A 14,711-nucleotide genomic window follows, 5' to 3' on the forward strand; every position below is an offset into this window, starting at 1 on the left:
TTTTTACAATTTTGAATTCTGTTGCTTATTTTAGGATCTTCTTGGCAAAGAGCAGTGGCTGAACTATGTGTCTTGCAGTTGAGCAGAAAACCAGCATTTATTGTATTTCTCCAATGTTTTGTTTGTATAGCTTTCCTGGAATTTGGATCCGGCTCTGTGACTTGAAAGGTGGGAGGTACATGCACACGTGTGTGTGTGTGTGTGTGTGTGTGTGTGTGTTGGGGGTAAGTGAACGTGCCCCCCCCACCATGTTAATGAACGTGGGCAGAGAGCCAGATCCACATCCTGGGGAGCCCTGCTGAAGGTTCCTGTCATTACAGAGGTCCCCTTCACAAAGTCAAACACAATGATTCCCAAAGGATCCCTACAGAAGTGGGTGGAAGGTCAGCGTTTCTTGTCACTTTGTGGTTTTGAACATGAGACCCACAGCCTCCAGTGTGCTGTACTTTCCTTGGCCGATCATATCAAGGTGGCCGTGCTAACATACTGTCTAACCCTGCCTCAGTCCCCACTGATACAACCCCAGAGACCAAATCAGTAACGCCGTTTTTCCCCTAATAGCTAAATCTAATTCCGTTGATTCTCCAACCTAACCTCTGGGCCTGTCTTCTAAGTACCAAACTCTGCTCAAAGGTGATCATTCCCTGAAAAATGTTAAGCCTGACAATCATTTCCTTTAGGGACTTTAAATAATGAACTGTTGGGCTTCCCTGGCGGCGCAGTGGTTGAGAATCCGCCTGCCGATGCAGGGGACACGGGTTCGTGCCCCGGTCCGGGAGGATCCCACATGCCGCGGAGCGGCTGGGCCCGTGAGCCATGGCCGCTGAGCCTGCGCGTCCGGAGCCTGTGCTCCGCAATGGGAGAGGCCACAACAGTGAGAGGCCCGTGTACCGAAACAAACAAACAAGAAATAATGAACTATTCAGCTGGGATAATGATGTGACAATTTGCAGGCAAATGTGGGCGTAGATGTCTGCCTCGTTTGTGAATAGGTATGAAAAAAAGAGTTCATTTCCTTGAAACATTACGACTTCTGTCTCACCTCCCCCTCTCCATATAGAAAAGAGAGATGAAAATAGAATTTAAAATTTAAAATAAACGGAAGAGATTTTAAAGCGTTAAAACATTTACAGAATATCCTTTCGAACCTCAATAAATAAATGGTTGCTGAATCTTGGACTCTTTTGCCCTTTCTTCCTGGTGGTTGGACATGTTTAAATTTGTCCTTATGAAGACCACACAAGCCACATTTTCAGAGAGGCCCCACATTTTTATTCTGTTTCACTGTCTCCCTGGGATCCGACTGTGATTTGGGATGTATGGTTGCTGTGGCTACAATACATGGTTAACATTTTTTTTTAATTAATTTATTTATTTTGGCTGCAGTGGGTCTTTGTTGCTGTGTACCGGCTTTCTCTAGTTGTGGCGAGCGGGGGCTACTCTTCGTTGCGGTGTGCGGGCTTCTCATTGCAGTGGCTTCTCTTGTTGTGGAGCACGGGCTGTAGGCACACGGGCTTCAGTAGTTGTGGCACGCGGGCTCAGTAGTTGTGGCATGCGGGCTTAGTTGCTCCATGGCATTACATGGTTAACTTTGATAAGGATGCTATTTTAATCTTTGCATTTTTATGAAATGCACACACACAAGCAAAATACACACATGCACATAATTCACAAACAATCTTCACCATCTGTTCATCAAGGTAAAGTGTCATCAGGAGCACAGACTAGCCTGTTATAAAATTTCTTTCTAGAAGATTTCCAGGTGGTCGGAATAAACACAAATTAGACAGTAGAAAACTCTTAATGTATATTGGTCTAGCAACTTAGGAACTGAACGAATTAATACATAGAGAGCTATACAACACACCAAGGGCCCCTAAATCCACAGTAACTACAACAATAATAATATACAATGCTGTAAGTTCATTAAAATCTATTCTATCATGCATAGAAAAGTACCTGGTTAAAGCTGTTAAATATATGACAGTTGAGGGGGGTTCTGTATTTCAGTGCAATATATCACATTTGGAAATGAATGGATATAAAAATATATATTTTTTGCTTTCAAAAAGTGGAACAAAGCAGAACATAAGGCTTTTCTGCTAAACTATAAAAGTGTAATCAGCAGTTGGTCTGCTGTGATCTAATGTATGTATGTATGTATGTGTTTAGCATCAGGAGAATCATGTCTTCTTCTATGAAATTCTTGTAAATATTATCATCCACTTGAAAGCATCTTTGTTATAATTTCCTCCCTAATTTTTTCATTGCCTTTGGTTTTTTTTTTGGTCCCTCTTAATTAAGGAAATACCAGGAAGATATTGAAGTTTCTCCACAGCTAATTTTCAATTTCTATTTTGGAGTCATTTTTGAATTTTCAGTGTTGCAGCACCTGAGAAGCAACTGTATTAGTTCATTAACATGGAAATCTTAAAATGTGGTCCTTATGTTGTTCTCTATTTTTTTCTTTTCCTTCTAGTTTCCTCCATCCCTCCCTTCTTTCTTCCTTTCTTCTTGCCTTCCTTCCTTCCTTCCTAGAATTCACTGAAGTATTTTCTAGGTCCTAGCCTTTCACTTATTATTTTAATCAAAGCTTATCTTTGGGCCCAGGGTGTGAAAAGTAAAAATGTCTCTGAAATTCTATTTTACAATATAGACAGAGAAGTTGGCTTGAGTTTCACTTAAATACTATACACATTCTGTATCACACAAGGGGTGGGGGTAGGGCTGCAATATGAATGTAACAATTCCTTTTAGTCTGTATTTACAAAAGAAAGCCCCTTCCCTAATGAAAAAGTCTCTTCAGCATCTGCTTCCTGAAGCCTGTGGAGAAAACATTTTATCCATGGCTTGGAAACAATCTCTTTTTCAGAGAACGTCCAGTGTTCCCCAAGAGGTTCCATGGGCTGGATCTTCCTGTTCTTAGTTGAGCAATGAATAAGCACTGGATGTGTTTTCCAGGGATGAACTGGTTATTTCCGGGGTGGAAACATTGTATGTTCCTGAAAAACAGAACAGCAGCTCAGCTGAAAGCCAAGTCTTCAAGATTACTGGGGTGTGAACCTCTGCCAATGGCCCAGGGGGCGCTCTGCTCCAGGAGCCAGGTAAGCTCAGGCCATGCCTGGATAGGAACACATGCCTGCCCTCCTCCCCAGACCCAGAAGTCCTGGAGAACAAACAAAGCTGTTCTCAAGCATGCGTGGCAGCCGACAAGACAAGCACTAACTATTTCACATCATACCAGCAGCCAGATTTCTACAAAAGACAGGGAGACGGCGACAGGGGCAGCCCTCTGCATGCTACCACATGCACTGGCCTGGGAGCATCCGTGGGAGGGAATATCCCTGGTCCCTTTGGGTTGGTGTGACTTTGGGAATCTCTTGGGAGGGGCCTGGGGGCTGAGCCGAGGAAAGGGAGAAAAGGAAAGAAAAGAGAAAGTTACAGGAGAAGAAAAGGCAGGACCGAAAAAGCAGCAGGAGTCAGAGAATGCCAGCAAAAGTGCTGAGGATAAGTGTAGCAGGGCGGGTGGCCCGCGAGCTACTGCACAGGCTTGTGTCAGCAGGTGAGTGGGGACTGAACACAGGGACAGTAGGGGCTGTGTGTTGGGCAGGGGGAGCGACACAGTGCCCACCCTACCATCAGATGGGTGGACTGCCACGGCTAACAAGGTTTCCATCATTGCCTGGGGGGCCCTTTGTCGCTGCTGACAACACAAACCAAAGTTACAGTGATTATGGAACCCTCAAACAGGCCAACCTGGATCTGCATTAATGACCCTGAAAAGCTGAGTGGCAATGGCCAGGGCTCTCAGGCCCCAGGACCTCGGCAACAGGACCCCAACTCTTGATCTGACTGGTTCAGAAACAATGAACACATTTTATTGACCTTACATATTGCATCATTCTGATTCTGTGGAATCGTTTCATAGAGTTTTCACTGTTCTTGCTTTAATGCAAATGGTAAACATGATCCAGGGCCAGTGCTGGCCAAAGGGAATAGTTCTAACATACCCTGGAGATTTGATCATTTCACAACAGGTTCAATCAAAAGTGAAGGTCCTCCAGTTTCATGAGGAATGCATCAAAATGAAGCTCAAAACACCAAGTTCTCCGGAGTTTCAATAATTAATAGGCATTCTCAAAATTTGCTTTATATGAAAAGCTTTAGTCAGGAAGGCTTTTGATACATTTCTTCATTTGTGAGATTTGTTCAGTTTTGAGGAGCTAAAAGGAAGTCTGGTGCCTATTTTCCTAAGGGGAGGAGGTGGTGGTGACATGGGACAGGAGTTTCAGCTTGCCAGAAGAGCTGAGACCCACTGCCCAAAGTCCTTAACATTCTTTATCTTATGTCTACAAGGAGGAAATGTTCACTGCGCCATGCCCCTAATAGAACAGCTAACTTGGGTGATCCCTCATATGTATGCACAGTTTTATAAATGTCGATGTGTAAAAGAAGCACACTCCAAAAAAAGAAAAGGCAAAAAAAAGGGAAATGAAACTCACAGCATGGGATCCTATGGTAGGATTCTCTAAATATATTCTTCACTGCCCTGTAACCCATAAACATGACCTACCTATTCTTATATAACAGGAAGAGAAGAAAACTCCATGTTTGACCAAGCCAGCAATTTACAGTTCCCAGTTTTATGGTGGATGCAGTTTTTATGGAGAGCTCTCCACAGGTTGAAGGCAATTGCCCTCTGTACCAACCTCTTGGTTGTTTGGGAAAATATAAGCAAGTATTTAACCTCTGCCCCAAATAAGGCCATCATGGGTCAATGCCATGACGTGGGTAGTAGGACAGTAGGGCTGTGAGGTTCCCCCCAGGGCAAATATGTTTAGGTCAGCCCAGGAAACATCTAGAGGTCAGCACGTACCTGTTTTACCAAACAAATTGTTAAATCTTCTTGATATTGGAGAACTCATAGAAAATATGGGAGTAGATGAACCTAGGGATGTTGACTAGAAAAGAAAAAAAGAATTACAAAGCAAGCGTGTTAGACCAAGGCCCAGTTTTGATCTGTAGGATGACTCGTTTGCTGCCTGCTAGTGGTCGCTGACTGCTATCTTTCATCTCACTTTAAGGAGAGATCCTGGATGAGCGTGAATTTCTATTTCAGACAAATTAAGCAGGGGAGCCACTTTCTGAAATACTGTAATATCACCACCCGTATTAGGGAAATAGCTTCCAAATACATTTTTCACTGTTTGATACGGTTTATTATCTTTTGACATAGGAAAACAAATATATTTAAGTGCAATCGTTATTTTCCAAGATGAACTACAGAAAATTCTATTCATCATTATTCTTCAAATTTTGTTCTTTACGGCCTTGAGTTTCCCCAGAAGAGTGCTTCTCATCGAAATTTGGTTTTAACCTCCAGTTATCTGTGCTATTTGTAACCTCTATTTAAAGATTTGGGGACAGCATCTTAATGCTAGTTCCGTTCCATGACTATGTTTAATAGGCAGAATCAGGTAAGTAGCAAACACAGTGGAATAATCTATGTTATAATTGGTGGAGAGAGAGGGGTTTGTGAAAGTCTCTACAAAGGAAGTACTTACCTTTGAGTGCTGTGAAGACCATCTCGACAGTGAGAACTTATTCAGCAAGGCTTCCTGTACCTGCATCATTTAAAAGAAGCCATTGTCAACTCAACGTGTCACTGCAGTTTAGACTTTTCTAGGATCATGAATATCACTGTTCTTACCTTCTGATCCCAGAGGCATCCAAAGAGTAAAATGAATAATCCCTGAAAAAAGAATTGGGAAGAAGTGCATTTTAATCATATTAATTAGAGTAATCATATTCTAGTCTAGCAAAATAGGAAGTATTGTTCACCTGCCATAGAATTTGTACTACCTCTTTCCACATCTGCATTTATGGTCCAGTAGATGACAATGATGTAGTAGGTCCACACCAAGGGACCTTTGATGTTATAATGTCATAAGGATATTTTCAATTTCCCTATTTCCACCCAGTTGTGCACTGGAGATCCTGCTGGTTATGTTATTAAACATACCTCTTATGTCTACAGTAACCTTCATGTAGTTGTGATGAGAACATAAGGCGTGAGGTGGAATAATCAGTCCCTTCTAGTCAAGGCATATTATAAACATCATGAGACATGAGCCTTAGAGTTTGGAGCCGTGGACCCAGGAGCAGAAGTTAGGATTTGCATGGTCTTGGCATAGCATCTAGGGCAATGTCTTGGCATCACCTCCAGATGCCCCGGATCCTCACCAGCTCATGGGGACCTAGGCCTACCACTGATGTACTGGTTGAATCAGAATGAAGCCTCCCCTTCCCTGTGCTCCAAAGGCTTGCTGTCTGTACCTCTGCTAAAGCCCACCTAACAATGTGGCTTGTATTATAGTTACGTGCTGCTGGAGAGCAAAGAGAATGTCTTTTTCATTTTCACATAATGGAGCAAAATGTCTACCTTACATAGAGCAGTCATTCTTTCATCCTTCAGATAAATGTTTCCTGAGAACCCACTATGTGGTACAGAGCCTTCATTTCATTTGCCAAATGGTTACTGAGCACCTAGTCTGTGCCAAGGTCTTTGCAGGCACTAGGAATGTACTGATAAATAAGACAGATGCTGCCCCTGACCTCACCAAGGCAGAGCGCTCATTTAATGCTTGTGGAAATTAACTGGAGAGATTGTTTGGTTTAATGGTGGTATTTTCATTTAGGAGATAATAAACAGCATCAAGATAATGTTAGACAAATAGCAAAATCCAGTGTAGGGAAGGGACTTTCCTCCTATTTGTATCATCAGGGCATTTAGAAGAGAGGTGCATATGCAACTAAATTATAATGCAGGTGATAAGAGGCGTGAGGTTCCATGGGAGCAGAGGAATGTGCCCTTTCTATTTCATTGAGTTCTCGTCATTACCGTTCTTTAGGGCTAGGGCCTCCTATGAACAAAAGTCCTTCCCCGTTCCTACCCCTGTTTGTGTTTCTATCATTATAGATCCTTCCTGAGAGCGCTGCCCTGCAGAACGTACCTGGAAGGCATTGAGGAGGGTAAATACAATATGGAACACAGCATTGCTCCCCTGGAACACGGTGGCGAGACCGAAACCCCAGGTGAGCCCCAAGAGAGGTGTGAGGACCCCAATGCTCTTGGTGATCTGGAACAGGCTGCTTTTTTCCTGCTTGCTTGGCTTGTCCCCGATGGAAGGTCTCAGGATCTTGGTGATGACCACGACCGTGACGGTCACGTTGACCACCACAATGATCAGTGCTGGGATAACGAACGCCAGCAGGGCCTTGGTGTCCTCCCAGTTGAGCCAACAGGCGTTTTTCCTTGTGTAGACCTCCCGGGGCTGGGTGGCCCCCACCGTGATGACGGAGATGACCAGAGGACAACCGTAGCCGAGAGAAAACGCAATAGCCTTCTGAATGGACTTGCTCGTGTCATGCAGGATGAAAACCAAGCGGTAGAAGAGCATGAGGCCCAGAGTCAGCATCCAGAAGAAGACGCTGAGGTAGGAGAAGTGGATGAAGAAGGTGGCGGCCACACAGGCCGTCTGGTTGAGTGGGTAGCGGTAGTTGTGGATGGCGGCGGCCACGATGAACCAGACGTCGGCGACCAGAAGGGAGGCGGCAATGTTCACGATGCAGATGTGGCGCATGGAGGAAGTCCGGTTCTTCGTGACCGATTTCCACACCACGGCTTCCACAGCGAGGCAGGCTGCCAAGCTCAAGATGGAAAAGCACAGCCCGATGTAGGAAATGATATCCAGTAGTATTTTCAGGAGAGAATCATGGTCTGGAGAATCAGGCGACATGAGGATGGAGAATGATGTGAGGTGGTCACAGCTGCAGGACACACTGTCCTCGGTGACTTCTTTAACGTAACACCCACTGCTGTCCCAACCCCCCGTGCGGTTGGCGAGGTTGAAGTTCCAGAAGACACACCTTGGTACCCCGCCCGAAGGGTTGTTGATTTTGAAAGTCATCGAAATTCTGAATGGCGTGGTTCTATTGTGGCTGACAGTGGTTGTCATGACCAAGCTGTTTGCAAAAGTCTTTCCTGGAAGGTCCTGGGCGAGGATGGCTTTGAGAGTTGGGAAAGCCACAGTGACGATAAATGAATCTGGTTGTACGTGTTCCAGCTGGCATTCATCAATGGTCACATTGCCCCAGAGGTCAGAGTCTAAGAAAACAAAGCTCTGTGTGTAGGATTTGGGGTGGCCAGATTTTATGACCATGCTCTTCATCTGAACATTAGGTTGGGAGATGGTGCTATCTTCTGACCGCAAGGCTCGGGAAAATCTTTCCACTGAATCCAGTAACTGTGAGCTCTGATTGGTCTTTTGCTGTTGTGACGTCATCCAGGTATTCAAAATGGGTTTGCCGAGGATGACGTTGACCGTGGAGAGGACGTGCTGTAATTGACAAGGCATGGGATCAAACCAACCGAATGTTTTCAATCATAAGAGAGAAAAAGAGAACATCTCCCTGGCAACTGGTTAAGTGGGTACAGGGAAGAAGAAAATAGAAGGCATGGGATCAAACCAACCAAATGTTTCCAATCATAAGAGAGAAAGAGAGAACGTCTCCCTGGAAACTGGTTAAGTGGGTACAGGGAAGAAGAAAATAGAAGAGAAAAATGCAGCATCACAGGCTGTGGAGGCCTGTGATCCACCTTCTTATGGAGGGAATTAGCAGGGGACGGGTCCTCACAACTGCAAGACTTACTAAACATTTAGCAGTCGTGACGGTGAGAACGGCCCCCACCTCTCACTAAGGTCGACTCAGCAGGCTGACAGAGCTCTTTATTAATTGTTTTATTTTATTTTAAATCTCAAGCCTGTAAAGGCTTTTGGGTGGGTGGTATCTCACGAGCAAGGGTGAGGTAGTCTCAGAAGACCCTCGCAAATGCTGAGCATCAAATAAGCCATGGGAGTGTCGTTAAAGGCATTTTTCTTTCTAGCTCAACATTTTGATTCTCTCTCCCATAAACTTGGAATTGTCATGTGTGGCTTCTCTCCATGGAGAGAAGTGGCTTTTTCTCTCTGCCCTTCTTTGCCTTGTTCTGTTATCTGAAATGATGAACCCTGCAGTTAGTTGAATGGTGGCCCTTATTTGGAGAAAACCTTATTTGGAGAAAGCGTCTTTGTAGATGTAATTAAGGATCTGGAGAGAAAAATCAACCTGGATTATCTAAATGGGCCCTAAATCCAAGTATCCTTATAAGAGACAGAAGAGGAGAAGGTAAATGGAGAAGAAGAGAAGGTCATGTGAAGACAAAGTCAGAGGTTAGAATGAGGCAATTTGCTACAGCAGCCCTGGGAAATCTGTATAAGCTCCTTGGACCCCTGGTACCCCAGATGCTTGCCAGTTACCTCTGGTTGGGTTTGGCCAATGAGAAGCATCGGCAGGAGATGAGAGGGTGAGAGAAGAAAGAAGCTGAGATATATTTTTCCTGCTACCCACTGCACCTTCATTTCACTCTCAGCACACCTTTGGTGATAGTTACGTACTTCCAATACTGTAGCTCCTGCTCGGTAATCCCTCCCCCCAGTGCTCTGGGTGTACTATGTCCTCTCCTTTCCACATTAATCCTCAGGGTAGTAAGGCCTTCTAAATGTAGCTGGTCTCTGGGTGCCTTATACCATTTTTAAAAAAAATTCCTGGTTTTACCTCTGTAAGTATCCCCTCATTAAAGTCTCTTCATTTGAACTCTGGTGGGTGAATTCTCTTTCCTCTCCGAATGCTGATTGCTTCAAAGATCATGTCTTGTGAGAGACCATTGAGAATCCCACCTTGCACATATTCTGAAAACCTTTCATTCCTAGTTTTCCTAGAAAGCAGGTAAGAATTCATTCTCTTTTAATGAAGAAACTAAAACAGACCTTCTCTAAAGAAATCTTCTTAAGATCCCAAAATGTACACTGAAAATATTCACTGACATGCTAAAAGCCAGAGCTGGCAGAGTGTTGCTCGGGAAAAGACAGAGAAGAAGTTGCAATGGAGAGAAGTTATGTTTCTTGACCCCAAGTCCTGAGGGATGAAAAGACAAGACCCCAAACTCCTGCAAGGCTTAAGCAAACTCACCATCATCATTTCTGAATTCACTTGGGTTGGAACTGTTGAGAGCAAATCAAGGATGTTAATAATGGCTCCCAGGCTCCCAGGAAATGAGTTGACTTCAAGTTTCACCTGGTTTGTGCTAATGGAAAGATTCTTTAGGTATGAAGGGAGTTTCTCATCCTGAGAAGGGCTCTTCATCAAAGCCTAGTAAAACAAAAGCCGACACAGACAGAAAAAAATCAAAAAACTTGCCCATCAGTCATCAAATACTGCTGATACATCCATGACAAAAATCTCTCACATCTGAGTTTCCTTTTTGATTCCTCCATTCTCATAAGTATATCCCATAAGGTAATGTACTTATCTCTTAAAACTGTGCTTGCTCTTCAGAGTGCAATATTACATGAGACCTCACACATAGAAGAGGAACAGTACAGCATATGTCAACCTGATGACTAGTTGAAAAGCAAAAGGAAGGGAAGTAGATATGATTGCTAGAGAACTAGATTAAAGTTGCATAAAATTGTCACTTGATTGTATGAAAGCACATTTGTCACTCTGTTTTTTCTCATCACTTACCTCGCTGACCATGAGAGTGGTTTCTATCCCAAATTCCCTGCGACACTTCTGGTTTATATCTGATGTCCCAGTGTAATTATAAATAGTGCCGTCTTTTATTTTCAAAAATGATACAAATCAACTTACATACAAAACAGAAATAGACCCATATACATAGAAATCAAACTTAAGGTTACCAAAGGGGAAAGGGGGGGAGGGAAAATTAAGACCAACAAGGACCTACTGTATAGCACAGGGAACTATACTCAATATTTTGTAATAACCTATAAGGGAAAAGAATCTGAAATATTCTTTTTTAGATTCTTTTCCCTAATACAACATTGTAAATTAACTATACTTCAGTAAAACAAACACACATGCACACAAACAAAAAAACCAAAAAGCAAAAAGTATCCTTGTTTGGATGATAAATTGTATAGTCACCTTATCTATAATGATCACATTTGCGTTTTCTAACTATCTGACTCCTCACTATAATTAAAGAATGAACTAAAAGTTGGTCTTCTCCATAAAGAACTTTGATGAGTGTTCTAACCCAGGGGAGTTTCTTCCTCTGAATGCAGAAGTATTTGTTTTACTTAACAGAATTTACATTTGTGACATCTCTACCAATGTCATCCTGTGTTTTAATTTCAATCTCTCTCCCATTAAATGATAAGCTCCTTAACAATGGGAACCATGAGTTGCATTTCTTTATATCCTTCTCATATCCCATAACCCCTAACATAGGCATTTAACTTCATATGTAGTAGGTATTCAATAACATATGTTGAACAGATAAATTAGACGGAGCATGATAGGTCAGCATGCCCCCTTTCCATTGAAAGGGTATGTATATCTAGAATTGGGACCAGGGCCTAATGTTGAGTTCAAATTATAATTTCTATCTTCCTCAATTGGGATAGTTTATATTCCCGATGCTTTACCCGTCAAGGTCTAACTCAGATGCCAAGTTTTTCAAGCAGAACTTCCTGATTATCCTAGCCCAAATTAATACATATATAATATCTATATTCTGTATCCAATCAGAGGTCAAGTTCTGATTTGGCCTCTTTACCCTGATGGCATCTATAATAATGCTTTATACATAGTCGGTATTTTAATGAATTTGATGTGAGACAAGAGATAACTAGATAAAATGCAAACCAATATCACCTTTTTTACTCAGTCCTTCTTCCCAGGATGCGAGGATTTGGAGCTAACCAGATGTTAGCTCCAAATATAGCTCACGGTCTGAAGATGTTACCATAAGCTATAACCCCAGTAATTGCCTCATTTATTGTAACTCATGGAATTTTAGGAGTCTCGAACTTTCAGCAACTTAAGTATGAGAGGTAATTTATATTTATTTTGATGAAGTGAAACATGTTTTTCCTACCACATGGCAGTATCTCTATTCTAGGTAAGAGAGGTCAGCTAGGCCCTTCTATAACTATAGGTTACCTCTAAGGATTAAGGAAATCTCAGACTTGTAAAAACGTAAAGCCCAACTATTTTTTTTGACTGATGAACCTTACTTTTTGTGTTGCTCCCCTTTCTGAAAAGATTAGCGCTATTAGCTTGATATAAAAAAATTTTTCAGGGCTTCCCTGGTGGTGCAGTGGTTGAGAGTCCACCTGCCGATGCAGGGGACACGGGTTCGTGCCCAGGTCCGGGAGGATCCCACATGCCACGGAGCGGCTGGGCCCGTGAGCCATGGCTGCTGAGCCTGTGCATCCGGAGCCTGTGCTCCGCAACTGGAGAGGCCCCAGCAGTGAGAGGCCCGCGTACCGCAAAAAAAAAAAAAAAAAAAAAAAAAAAAAAAAAAAAAAATTCTTCAAAGGAGAGCAGTTAGAGGAGATAACACGACTTCCATCTTGGAGGTAAAGGAAACAAGGTATTAAGAAGTCAAGGTGAAGCTATACAGCTGGTCCTAGGGCAGAACACGTATTTTGCTGCCTCCATATTCGGATTCAAGCAAAATATTCAGCATTTCTAGGGGTGCATCTTCTTTGGAATTAAATAAGTATAACTTTGAGAGCAACACAAAGCAGCTCAAAGCCCGTTTTCCTAAGTGCTGAGAAATAGGATCAGCTAGACACATCTCCCCACCAAGAGTTCAGAGTCAAGTGTTTAAGAATCACCTCAGCCAGCTGGAGCAGAGTATTTATTGGGGCAGAGATGCAGTCGTTTTTCTTGACCTTCCACTGGGAGCCCACACATCTGTAAGTTATGACCCCGCCAATGGGACTCCCAGGGACTCTGGGAACATTAGAGAACTGGCAAAGCTTCTGGATGACTTTTCCGGGTTCCCCAACACCTATGATAGGATCTTGGCATGTGATGTTCTCCCCTGCATTGGAAAAATGGGCATAAAAAGGACAATTGAAAAGAGGAGAAAAGATAGTGGAAATAGGGTCAGGCTTAGTTAGAGTTTTGATCTTTGAACTCCTCTTCTTTTTTCCTTTCAGTGACCTTTTCGGAGTTGCCCAAATTCCTTATTTTGCCCCTGATTTTCTAAAGCCCCTTAGGGCTTTCCATGCAAATCCCATTCTAATCTGCGCTGGCTTTTTCGAACAGAATTGATTTCCTCAATGCCTCATTCCCTCCTCTGACCTCCAGGAATCTTCTCTCTGATGCCTGTAAAATCTAAGCCGTGGAAAATAATGAGAGCTTGATGTGTACTCATCCAGATAAAAGATAGGCAGGTTAATAAGGGTCTTAGGGACATAATGAGTTAATCCAAGGGCTTCTCAACTCTGGTGTATTAGAATCTTCAGAGGAGCTTGGAAAATTCCAATGTCCAGGCTCACTCCAGCCCAAGTAGATCAAAACCTCTTGGGCCGGAATTCAGGCATCAGCAGTTTTTTAAGCTTCCCCAGTGATTCTAGGGTGCAGCCAAGTTTGAGAAGCACCATCTTAATCCAAGGATATAATTAGTAGTAGGAATTCCAGGCACCCATGACCTGAATATTCTGGGCAAAATTCCTAAGCATTTATTCCTTCTGGTGTCCCTAGAGGATGACTTTTCTTTACCTCTACTCAAGACAGACTTGAATGGGAAAATGGCATTTATTGCAGAATCTCTAGTCTCCAAGGGACCCTGACTCTCTGATGAGCAGACCCCCCTTTCATCATCTTTTAAATTTAGCATGAATTGAGTTCTTAGCCACTGTGTAAAATCTTAGAATACCTAAGTAATGTTCTATTAGGAAAAAGAAGAGGAATCAGACTTGGTATGAAGAAAGAAGAGCAGAACAAAGGTAAGTGAATAAAGCATGATGATGTTTTATCATCATGGAGGGACAGTGGAGAAATGACCTTGGCTGCCCCCTGGAAGAGGTGTGCTTGGTGGGGTCCAGAGGACAGTGACTCAGAGAGATAGGGAGCTCTAAACTGCTTCCTACTTTGTTGTCTAGGGCTCAGATACCAACAGACGTTGAGAAGGACCTCAAATCCCTCAGTAAACTCAAACAAGCTTGGTAATGGAGCCATGGATCCTACAGACATCACGGGTTCTATTAGAGAGAAGATTTCTGGGGGGAGGGGATTGCTTATGATGCAAGCCCAGAAGCATCCTTTATCCACTTGCCCCTCTGTTGATACTGAGGAGAGCTCTTCGGTATGGGTTATTACAGAGATGGCTCCACAAATCACGACCTTTTACCTTGAAAATAGTATTTAGGGGAATATTGGCTCAGTGGTGACAAAGGATGGGAAAGACAGTTTCTGATTCTTTTTACGTAGCCCTTTTTACATAGTTTCTGATACTTTTTACATACGGAAATATGGCTTCATCTGCAAGGCTTTCCTGATCAATTTCTCCCCACCTAATCACTAGCAGAGTTAAACCAGGCAGCCTCTTCTAGCCACCCACAACTGTCTCTAGTTTAGAATCTACCACATTATATGTGATAACATTTTAAAATCACATTTATCTCTCCCCGAGGCTTGAGGCCAAGAAACATAGCTTATTTCTTTTCAAAGCCCCATGCTTAGCTCAAGGCTTGCTACATGAACGTGATGAACATATATTTATTGATGGATGAATGAGGGAGTGAATGAATACATGAATCCCTGCTCGTGACTATACCATTTTAAAATAA

At 42.9% G+C, this 14,711-nt stretch overlaps 1 protein-coding gene across 21 annotated transcripts in view; it reads right to left on the minus strand.

Moving 5' to 3' along the window:
• Positions 1-1,249: 1,249 nt before the first annotated feature.
• ADGRF5 (adhesion G protein-coupled receptor F5) overlaps positions 1,250-14,711 on the minus strand; it is a 111,727-nt gene continuing 98,265 nt past the window's right edge. For 12 of the 21 annotated variants that reach the window (XM_067006348.1, XM_067006347.1, XM_067006358.1 and 9 more), the window contains 7 exons: positions 12,750-12,958; positions 10,072-10,251; positions 7,014-8,399; positions 5,711-5,752; positions 5,565-5,624; positions 4,877-4,961; positions 1,250-3,002 (listed from right to left, as the gene is read on the minus strand). In XM_067006348.1, coding sequence (XP_066862449.1) covers positions 2,923-3,002; positions 4,877-4,961; positions 5,565-5,624; positions 5,711-5,752; positions 7,014-8,399; positions 10,072-10,251; positions 12,750-12,958 — 2,042 coding nt within the window. In that variant the 3' untranslated portion in view covers positions 1,250-2,922. Of the gene's footprint in view, positions 3,003-3,636; positions 3,704-4,876; positions 4,962-5,564; positions 5,625-5,710; positions 5,753-7,013; positions 8,400-10,071; positions 10,252-12,749; positions 12,959-14,711 lie in introns of all 21 variants that reach the window. The other 9 variants (XM_067006360.1, XM_067006349.1, XM_067006359.1 and 6 more) reach the window with 1 other exon arrangement.

Source organism: Kogia breviceps, chromosome 10, assembly GCF_026419965.1.
Source record: "Kogia breviceps isolate mKogBre1 chromosome 10, mKogBre1 haplotype 1, whole genome shotgun sequence".
NCBI lineage: Eukaryota > Metazoa > Chordata > Mammalia > Artiodactyla > Physeteridae > Kogia > Kogia breviceps.